Source organism: Argopecten irradians, unplaced genomic scaffold (assembly GCF_041381155.1).
Source record: "Argopecten irradians isolate NY unplaced genomic scaffold, Ai_NY scaffold_1330, whole genome shotgun sequence".
In the NCBI taxonomy this organism is placed as follows: Eukaryota; Metazoa; Mollusca; class Bivalvia; order Pectinida; family Pectinidae; genus Argopecten; species Argopecten irradians.
In genome coordinates, this window is record NW_027188796.1 from 1 (window position 1) to 10,850 (window position 10,850).

Here is a 10,850-nt window from a genome sequence, read left to right on the forward strand (position 1 = left end):
GATCATTCTATGGAAGGGTGCGAGGCTCCCCCTCCGAGCTCCTGTTTTAGTTTGTTCTCTACATCAGATCATTCTATGGAAGGGTGCGAGGCTCCCCCCGAGCTCCTGTTTTAGTTTGTTCTCTACATCAGATCATTTCTATGGAAGGGTGCGAGGCTCCCCCCGAGCTCCTGTTTTAGTTTGTTCTCTACATCAGATCATTCTATGGAAGGGTGCGAGGCTCCTCCGGCTCCTGTTTTAGTTTGTTCTCCCATCTTGTGGAAGGGTGCGAGGCTCCCCCCGAGCTCCTGTTTTAGTTTGTTCTCTACATCAGATCATTCTATGGAAGGGTGCGAGGCTCCCCCCGAGCTCCTGTTTTAGTTTGTTCTCTACATCAGATCATTCTATGGAAGGGTGCGAGGCTCCCTCCGAGCTCCTGTTTTAGTTTGTTCTCTACATCAGATCATTCTATGGAAGGGTGCGAGGCTCCCCCCGAGCTCCTGTTTTAGTTTGTTCTCTACATCAGATCATTCTATGGAAGGGTGCGAGGCTCCCCCCGAGCTCCTGTTTTAGTTTGTTCTCTACATCAGATCATTCTATGGAAGGGTGCGAGGCTCCCCCCGAGCTCCTGTTTTAGTTTGTTCTCTACATCAGATCATTCTATGGAAGGGTGCGAGGCTCCCCCCGAGCTCCTGTTTTAGTTTGTTCTCTACATCAGATCATTCTATGGAAGGGTGCGAGGCTCAATTATTACAATCTTTAAGGTCTTTTACAGAGTCTTTTACAGAGCTGTATGCCTAAAGGATTAGAAAAACTATTTCCCAAAAATAAACCTACAACTAATGGTCCAATCAGGAGCCAAGGGATCATCTGTAAGTACTATTAACTGTTTCCGTACTTTGTTTTCTTTCTGGATTCCATATTGGAAGTAATTATTAGTCTTGTCCCCAAGAAAAATGTACAGCTGGACAAAACGTCCAAATGTTATTTGTGCTAATTTAGGAGCAATCATTTATTAAAACTGTTTTACTTGGAAATTAATCTTATGAATTATTTAAAACCCACATTAAGATTTTATTTTGATATTGCAATCTGGAGTGAAGGTGCAATAAACCGCCATTTGTTGATGATGATAACTTCTGTTTGATTTATCTTAATCCTCTGGCGTTAAAACATGATCAAAATCAAATTTATTTAGCATCACAAACATTTATTTGGAACTGAAAATACTTTTCATATATCGCTGCATTAGAAATTTGAATATAATGGGAAATTTACTTTGAAGAAAAAACTTCAATATCAAGTGTCCACTATAGTCGACAATGAGACAGACGCTAAAATCGATAACGGTACAGAAAGAGTTAAGCTGATTGGTCGTTAAAATCAGTTTAAAGGTCATAGATACAAATTGCATGCTGAGATTAAGTAATATTCAAACTGATGACATTGGCTTAGAAATCATTGTTTATGTCTCTTGATTTGGCAAATTTATTACCATGATCTAGATGTCAATTGGGTTTCCATGGTTATATGGAAATTATTTCTTTGAATGTATGCAGAGATGAAGATTTATATTCAAAATATACTTTACATGGGATATTTAAGTATTTGTGTTCTATATCACATTCTGACATATGTATTTTTGCTTATCTTAATGAGAAAACCAAAAAACAGGCGGGGTATTTCTCAATAGTCACTTAAACTTAAAAAGAAGTCTCTATTCCTATATTACATTTCATATTGTACACTGACAGGTGAACTGCATGCAGATATCCTGTCTGCTCGGCCAGATAGAGTTGGAAGGTCGTCGTCCCAGACCTATGCTGAGTGGGAAAACATTACCGTCCTTTATGGCCTACGATACGTCACCTCGCGCTGGAGGGTTTGTGTCTGGCCGATTCCTTACTGGTATCAGGCCTCAGGAGTACTTCTTCCATTGTATGGCTGGACGAGAGGTTTGTCTTTACTGATGTTATAGAAGGTACCTGCTGTGATACACCTATAACTGTATTAATGATCAGACACAGATTTGAATTTCTGGTAGTTATTCCTAAAGAGAAATCTAGTGATACGTACAACATCTGTGATGATGTCATTGAAGTCAATGCAATCATTTAGGAATAAATATAGAATAACCATAAGAATTATTATTTATGCTCTCAAAAAATTATTTTGACCAGCCACAATTTTGTTTCATCCATGGTGAATCATAGAAACATTAATATCATGACAATAGCTTAAATTCAATGTCACCAAAAATATTCAATAGAGCAAATAAATGCACAGGGTACTCTACTTATAATGTATTCAAACATATCCTTTAAAAAGATATGATGCTGTCTAAGATGACATTACAATAAGTCTGTTTATGAGGGAGTTTGTGTCTTTGTTTCCTATTCATTATAGGTTTATCTTCTACCTGAAGTTCTATCCTGTTGCCTTGTCAATAATCTTAGAAATCAACAATATATTTTTGATAATTGGAAATTGATATAACCCCTAAAAACTACAGAATAGCACTTGAAAGAATATAAAACTTTAAAGGGGTGAAAAGGTTCTGATGCAGAAGTGAATACCTTTGATGTATATATTTGTGATTTATCCGCTGTGTTTAGGGTCTCATCGATAACAGCAGTGAAGACCAGTCGTAGTGGATACCTACAGCGATGTCTCGTCAAACATCTAGAGGGAGTGTAATGTTAATTACGACCTGACAGTGAGGGACAGTGATGGCAGCATTGTACCAGGTAACAATTGGCAGATAAGTTTTACGGCCATATTTCAGCTATAATATCATTTTATCCACTATTCTGTATTTGCATTTTCACAGATTTATCTGCCCTTGTAGATAGTGTCAGAGTTTTTTATGTGAAAACATCATGAATTCTGCACACAAAATAATGAATACAAACCCCACAAGGGAAATAACTCTGTAATATGTACGATGGAATAGGTAAGACCTCAAACTTACAGCCAAAAGGTGGAGGGCTAGTGGTTTGATTTATTGTAAATTTAGAAATATTCGCAAGAGTTTAATTTAGTATTATTTCCTTAATATTAAATGCCTACATTTTGCAACACAGCTTTATTTTTAAAACACAAAATATTATGTTTAGAGGTAATTATTGCTGTAGGAAAAAAAAAAACTACATATATAATTATAAAAAATCCCCCTGCCCCGTCCTAAGCGTCTAATTATGTGTTTGCTCGGTACCTTATAGAGGTGGAAGCCTTATGGCTCCTGTCTGAACAATCCGATTTTGTCCGTGCTGATAAAGAAGTGTTTTGTTGTCAGTTTTACTATGGTGAGGATGGGACTAGACATATCAAAGACCGGGTTTAGAAACCCCGATGATTTACCCATTTCTCCATGGATACACCGTTCCATCCCTGACAGTAACAGAACACAGACCAGAAGAGAAGTAAACGAATCGAAGAAGTGTGCTCAAGTGGGACCAAAAAAGTAAACAACTATTCAAACAATATCAGGCAGTTTTTCCTTTCAGGGGAGATTCATATCAGATACTCAAAGATATTATTTTCAGCTTAAATATCTGTACTTAATAAAAATTTTGCGTAAATTCATACATTCAGAGGTATAAACATCAGCACTTATTAACCAAAGAAATAATTTATAACTATATCTGTATATGCTTATAAAACTGGTCAAAACTTATATAATACTTCATAATACAAATAGTAACATACATATGGCAAAAAAAATCGCTGTGATAATGTTTCAACTGCAGGATCAAATTAAAACCATGTCAATTGTCAAAATCAGATCGTCATTAAAATGCAAGTCGAGAACTGAAAACCCGTGATGAAGTACTGTCCTGAAAATCAGTTTGTTTACAGTATACCAAGTTATGTCCATTTCAAAGGAAATTGATTAGTGCAATCCTAAAAATCATAAAAGATGTTAATTACATCTGATGCTGCATGATGATTTTTGTGAAATATTTTTTTACATTATGTTCAATTGATATTCAGATTATGAAATGGAGGAAAAATGCCAAAAAGAAGAATTATATAAATGAGAGAACATCTGGATTTCTCAACTTCTGCAACGAATCTCAACTGTCTGCATCACACGACAATACTTTGGACAAAAATGGTCGCACTATCGGAGCATGTTTGATGTGTAATGAATGGCGAGCTCTTGATGACAAGGCAAAACAAAAAGTTAGTAGTAAAGTATGCTATGTCCGCTATATAGAGGTGTCCGCTATTTGCAGGTTTGACTGTACTGTTACATAATACATCCAGCTCACAGTATACTTCTGTACTGTCAATCTAAAGTGATACATTACCATTTCCTGCTGGAAAATGTGAATAATTGTTGTAATGATTAATCTGTAGCAGTAGTATTTTACAATTGTTTCAGTTTTTTATATGATAACAAATAACGAAATAAAGATATAGATGAAAATCACTTTTTTGTAAATATGTATCATTTAAAAAAGAAAAAAAACATGACAGTTCTATGAGACAGACATTGGCTCAAGTTCAAAGGTCGTGTCTTGTTCAGGTCTTTGATTTTATATAAAAAGTTCAAAACAAACAAGGAATACTCTTGTACCAACTTCAATTACTCAAAAAAGGTCATGGAGGTCAAAGGTTATCAAATTGTCTTGATGGTTTCATGATATTGAGGTTACATTATAAAGTGTTGTCAACTATGACATGAATCATATGTTTTAAATCATTCATCAGATATTCCAAGTACTGGTGAACGATGTCCTGACCGGCCATGGCTCTCTATTTCCGCCTACCAACAAGGCGGTGTCTTCTCTGAGTTGAAGTTTTGAGGCTGTAGTGAAGAACTATGCAAAAAAAGAACTGAAAAATGGTAATAATAAACTATTTTGGAAAAGCCTTATTTTTTTTAAATGACAAAGCTTTTAAAATTAAGTTGAGTTTCTGATTCTCTATCTATATATTTTGTATGACAGTTCAAAAACCATCTTTATTGGTTTTCCACCATATTGCTTATACTTTTAAAGAATCAAAATATCTATTAAAGACAGTCAAGTGGCCACTTTTGCTATATTTATAGAAAAAAACATTGTCTGGATTCAAGTGGCTATTTCTTTCTTCATTACTTCACCTCACAGCTTATAGCTACCAAATATCTTGGAGCTAATTTTAAGTTTTCATTATATTGTGTGTTAAAAGTTAAGGTTGCGTATAATATCTTGCGGGGAATCAGCAGGCGATATATATATTACTTCAGCAGTACTCAGAATGCTGGTTACATCCACCACTTCTATAAAACTGTACTAGTGGAGTGACTCCTAGACATGTAGGCTTTCACATTTATGGGAATTATACTATCTAATTTTGACATTTAAGTAAGTTAATTTTTAGGATGGTATTTACAGGCTGTTAAGGATGAAGAGTCTGTGGGACTCGGACGAGTTTAACCTATGATGAAAAGGGAAGATGATAGAAGTGTTTAGCAGAACCTGGTGAAAGCTGTAGGGGCCCTCTGTGCTCAGGTAAGCAGGATATGTAACAGCTGTAGGGGCCCTCTGTGCTCAGGTAAGCAGGATATGTAACAGCTGTAGGGGCCCTCTGCTCAGGTAAGCAGGATATGTAAAAGCTGTAGGGGCCCTCTGTGCTCAGGTAAGCAGGATATGTAACAGCTGTAGGGGCCCTCTGTGCTCAGGTAAGCAGGATATGTAACAGCTGTAGGGGCCCTCTGTGCTCAGGTAAGCAGGATATGTAACAGCTGTAGGGGCCCTCTGTGCTCAGGTAAGCAGGAAATGTAACAGCTGTAGGGGCCCTCTGTGCTCAGGTAAGCAGGATATGTAACAGCTGTAGGGGCCCTCTGTGCTCAGGTAAGCAGGATATGTAACAGCTGTAGGGGCCCTCTGTGCTCAGGTAAGCAGGATATGTAACAGCTGTAGGGGCCCTCTGTGCTCAGGTAAGCAGGATATGTAACAGCTGTAGGGGCCCTCTGTGCTCAGGTAAGCAGGATATGTAACAGCTGTAGGGGCCCTCTGTGCTCAGGTAAGCAGGATATGTAACAGCTGTAGGGGCCCTCTGTGCTCAGGTAAGCAGAATATGTAACAGCTGTAGGGGCCCTCTGTGCTCAGGTAAGCAGGATATGTAACAGCTGTAGGGGCCCTCTGTGCTCAGGTAAGCAGGATATGTAACAGCTGTAGGGGCCCTCTGTACTCAGGTAAGCAGGATATGTAACAGCTGTAGGGGCCCTCTGTGCTCAGGTAAGCAGGATATGTAACAGCTGTAGGGGCCCTCTGTGCACAGGTAAGCAGGATATGTAACAGCTGTAGGGGCCCTCTGTGCTCAGGTAAGCAGGATATGTAAACAGCTGTAGGGGCCCTCTGTGCTCAGGTAAGCAGGATATGTAACAGCTGTAGGGGCCCTCTTTGCTCAGGTAAGCAGGATATGTAACAGCTGTAGGGGTCCTCTGTGCTCAGGTAAGCAGGATATGTAACAGCTGTAGGGGCCCTCTGTGCTCAGGTAAGCAGGATATGTAACAGCTGTAGGGGCCCTCTGTGCTCAGGTAAGCAGGATATGTAACAGCTGTAGGGGTCCTCTGTGCTCAGGTAAGCAGGATATGTAACAGCTGTAGGAGCCCTCTGTGCTCAGGTAAGCAGGATATGTAACAGCTGTAGGGGTCCTCTGTGCTCAGGTAAGCAGGATATGTAACAGCTGTAGGAGCCCTCTCTGCTCAGGTAAGCAGGATATGTAACAGCTGTAGGAGCCCTTTAGTATTGATAGTACTTATTATATGTAAAATAAATTGTACCATAACACACAGAATAGCTACCATGGCCACCCATGAGTTTAGTTCACAAAATTAATATACATAGTGATAAGTTTGTAGAAAATTCACATTGAATCCTCACTCAATAAATAATAAAAGAAAACCAAAAATGCAGACTTTTTGTAAGGCCTTATCCATAAAATGACTACAGAGCTCTTGAAACAACATTTCTGTTCTCTCTGCAGATATTGCGTTGTATAACTTACCTAATGTAATATGTCAATTTTATGGTTTGCAACCCAAACATGAATATAATAATACAATGTATACCGAAATTTCTACCCCACAGTCTATTGGTGAGCCCTCCACCCAGATGACATTGAACACTTTTCATTTTGCTGGGCGAGGAGAGATGAACGTCACATTAGGAATTCCACGTCTGCGTGAGATCCTTATGGTAGCCAGTGCCAATATAAAGACACCCGCCATGGACATCCCAGTGTACCCTACTCCTGATGCTCGGCAGAAAGCCAAGAGTGTTCAGACACTCTTCAACAAGGTCACCCTCGGGGAGGTATGACATCATTGCTCAGGTTACACATCCAAACTTTTAAAGTTGGTTTCAAACCAAAGTTGACATTGTAAAAATAAAATGATTTTTGTTTTAGATAGTTAAAAATAAAATGATTTTTGTTTTAGATAGTTGAATAGTACTGAGATGACAAACAGTATTGTTCTGCTTTATCCATCGTCCTGATAACAAGATTTTACTGTGTATTTTATGTTTTCTGTTTTCTATTACTAGGTTCTTGAAGACATCACTATCACAGAATACACACTCATCAAAGGCAGAACCCTGGCGTAAGTTCATCTTTTTTCATTAGATATGGTTCAAGCATGTCATAATTAAAAATAAATTGCAGATTAATCATATTACGTACGTCCTCTAAATTCATGACTTACAAGTTTCACCTGAAGTTCATCTTTTTACAGACCACAATATCCATAAATATTTGTTTATGCTACATCCAATTCCTACTTCTTTCAGTATAATCTACTTTCTTGTAGCTATTTCACTCTTTACTGATGTTCAAATAAAAAAATAATCTTTTAAAGTATGTTGAAGTATTTCTTGATCTGTACAGAGGACAGATATTTCATTTCATTTGTTCTCACAAATATTGATCTATCTTACCAGCTGGTAAATTTGATAAATTGTTAACAAATCTGTATCAATTCCATCAAATACAAGAACCTTTATCAAAGACATAGTATTCTCATTATCTTAACCCACACTTTTTCATTCACATATTTTTAGCCCACCATCATCAGATGGTGGGCTATTCAAATCGCCTTTCGTCCGTGGTCCGTCGTCCGTCCGTCCGTCCTTCCGTCCGTCCGTCCTTCCGTCCGTCCGTCCTTCCGTCCGTCCGTCCGTCCGTCCGTTAACAATTCTTGTTACCGCTATTTCTCACAAAGTACTGAAGGAATCTTTCTCAAATTTCACATGTAGGTTCCCCTAGGGCCCTAGTTGTGCATATTGCATTTTGGGACCAATCGGTCAACAAGATGGCCGACTGGCGGCCATCTTGGATTTTGATAGTTAAAGTTTGTTACCGCTATTTCTCAGAAAGTTGTGAAGGGATCTTTCTCAAATTTCACATGTAGGTTCCCCTAGGGCCCTAGTTGTGCATATTGCATTTTGGGACCAATCTGTCAACAAGATGGCCGACTGGCGGCCATCTTGGATTTTGATAGTTTAAGTTTGTTACCGCTATTTCTCAGAAAGTTGTGAAGGGATCTTTCTCAAATTTCACATGTACGTTCCCCTAGGGCCCTAGTTGTGCATATTGCATTTTGGGACCAATCGGTCAACAAGATGGCCGACTGGCGGCCATCTTGGATTTTGATAGTTAAAGTTTGTTACCGCTATTTTTCAGAAAGTTGTGAAGGGATCTTTCTCAAATTTCACATGTAGGTTCCCCTAGGGCCCTAGTTGTGCATATTGCATTTTGGGACCAATCGGTCAACAAGATGGCCGACTGGCGGCCATCTTGGATTTTGATAGTTAAAGTTTGTTACCGCTATTTCTCAGAAAGTTGTGAAGGGATCTTTCTCAAATTTCACATGTAGGTTCCCCTAGGGCCCTAGTTGTGCATATTGCATTTTGGGACCATTCGGCCAACAAGATGGCCGACTGGCGGCCATCTTGGATTTTGATAGTTAAAGTTTGTTACCGCTATTTCCCAGAAAGTACTGAAGGGATCTTTCTCAAATTTCACATGTAGGTTCCCCTAGGGCCCTAGTTGTGCATATTGCATTTTGGGACCAATCGGTCAACAAGATGGCCGACTGGCGGCCATCTTGGATTTTGATAGTTAAAGTTTGTTACCGCTATTTTTCAGAAAGTTGTGAAGGAATCTTTCTCAAATTTCACATGTAGGTTCCCCTAGGGCCCTAGTTGTGCATATTGCATTTTGGGACCAATCGGTCAACAAGATGGCCGACTGGCGGCCATCTTGGATTTTGATAGTTAAAGTTTGTTACCGCTATTTCTCAGAAAGTTGTGAAGGGATCTTTCTCAAATTTCACATGTAGGTTCCCCTAGGGCCCTAGTTGTGCATATTGCATTTTGGGACCAATCTGTCAACAAGATGGCCGACTGGCGGCCATCTTGGATTTTGATAGTTGAAGTTTGTTACCGCTATTTCTCAGAAAGTTGTGAAGGGATCTTTCTCAAATTTCACATGTAGGTTTCCCTAGGGCCCTAGTTGTGCATATTGCATTTTGGGACCAATCGGTCCACAAGATGGCCGACTGGCGGCCATCTTGGATTTTGATAGTTAAAGTTTGTTACCGCTATTTTTCAGAAAGCTGTGAAGGGATCTTTCTCAAATTTCACATGTAGGTTCCCCTAGGGCCTTAGTTGTGCATATTGCATTTTGGGACCATTCGGCCAACAAGATGGCCGACTGGCGGCCATCTTGGATTTTGATAGTTAAAGTTTGTTACCGCTATTTCCCAGAAAGTACTGAAGGGATCTTTCTCAAATTTCACATGTAGGTTCCCCTAGGGCCCTAGTTGTGCATATTGCATTTTGGGACCAATCGGTCAACAAGATGGCCGACTGGCGGCCATCTTGGATTTTGATAGTTAAAGTTTGTTACCGCTATTTCTCAGAAAGCTGTGAAGGGATCTTTCTCAAATTTCACATGTAGGTTCCCCTAGGGCCCTAGTTGTGCATATTGCATTTTGGGACCAATCTGTCAACAAGATAGTCCACCGGCGGCCATCTTGGATTTTGATAGTTAAAGTTTGTTAACGCTATTTCCCAGAAAGTACTGAAGGAATTTTTCTCAAATTTCATATGTAGGTTCCCCTAGGACCCTAGTTGTGCATATTGCATTTTGGGACAGATCGGTCAACAAGATGGCCGAAGGGCGGCCATCTTGGATGTTGATAGTTAAAGTTTGTTACCGCTATTTCTCAGAAAGTAATGAAGGTTTTTTTCTCAAATTTCATGTGCAGGTTCCTGAAGGGGTCTAGTGCATTTTCGGACTTATCGGTCAGCAAGATGATCGACAGGTAGCATCTTGGATTTTGATAATTGAAGTTTGTTTCTGCTATATATGTCAGAAAGTACTGAAAGGATCTTTCTCAAGTTTAATATATAGTATGTAGTAAAAGTTTGAAAAGCAGGGAAAAGATCCCTCTTTCTGTTGTCAGACATAGATCATTCTTTGGTGGGCGCCAAGATCCCTCTGGGATCTCTTGTGATAGTTAAAGTTTGTTACCGCTATTTCTCAGAAAGTACTGAAGGGATCTTTCTCAAATTTCATATGTAGGTTCCCCTAGGACCCTAGTTGTGCATATTGCATTTTGGGACTGATCGGTCAACAAGATGGCCGACCAGCGGCCATCTTGGATTTTGATAGTTAAAGTTTGTTACGGCTAATTCTCAGAAAGTACTGAAGGGATCTTTCTCAAATTTCATATGTAGGTTCCCCTAGGACCCTAGTAGTGCATATTGCATTTTGGGACTAATCGGTCAACAAGATGGCCGCCAGGTAGCCATCTTGGATTTTGATAGTTAAAGTTTGTTACCGCTATTTCTCAGAAAGCACTGAAAGGGATC

At 39.3% G+C, this 10,850-nt stretch overlaps 1 protein-coding gene across 1 annotated transcript; it reads left to right on the forward strand.

Annotated features, from left to right (window-relative positions):
- Positions 1 to 6,492: 6,492 nt before the first annotated feature.
- LOC138314084 (DNA-directed RNA polymerase I subunit RPA1-like) lies at positions 6,493 to 7,576 on the forward strand (the record flags this gene model as incomplete). Its single annotated transcript, XM_069254272.1, has 3 exons — positions 6,493 to 6,511; positions 7,065 to 7,289; positions 7,521 to 7,576. Coding segments are annotated over exons 2-3 (257 nt in total), but the record flags the coding sequence as incomplete, so codon positions are not given.
- Positions 7,577 to 10,850: the final 3,274 nt, after the last annotated feature.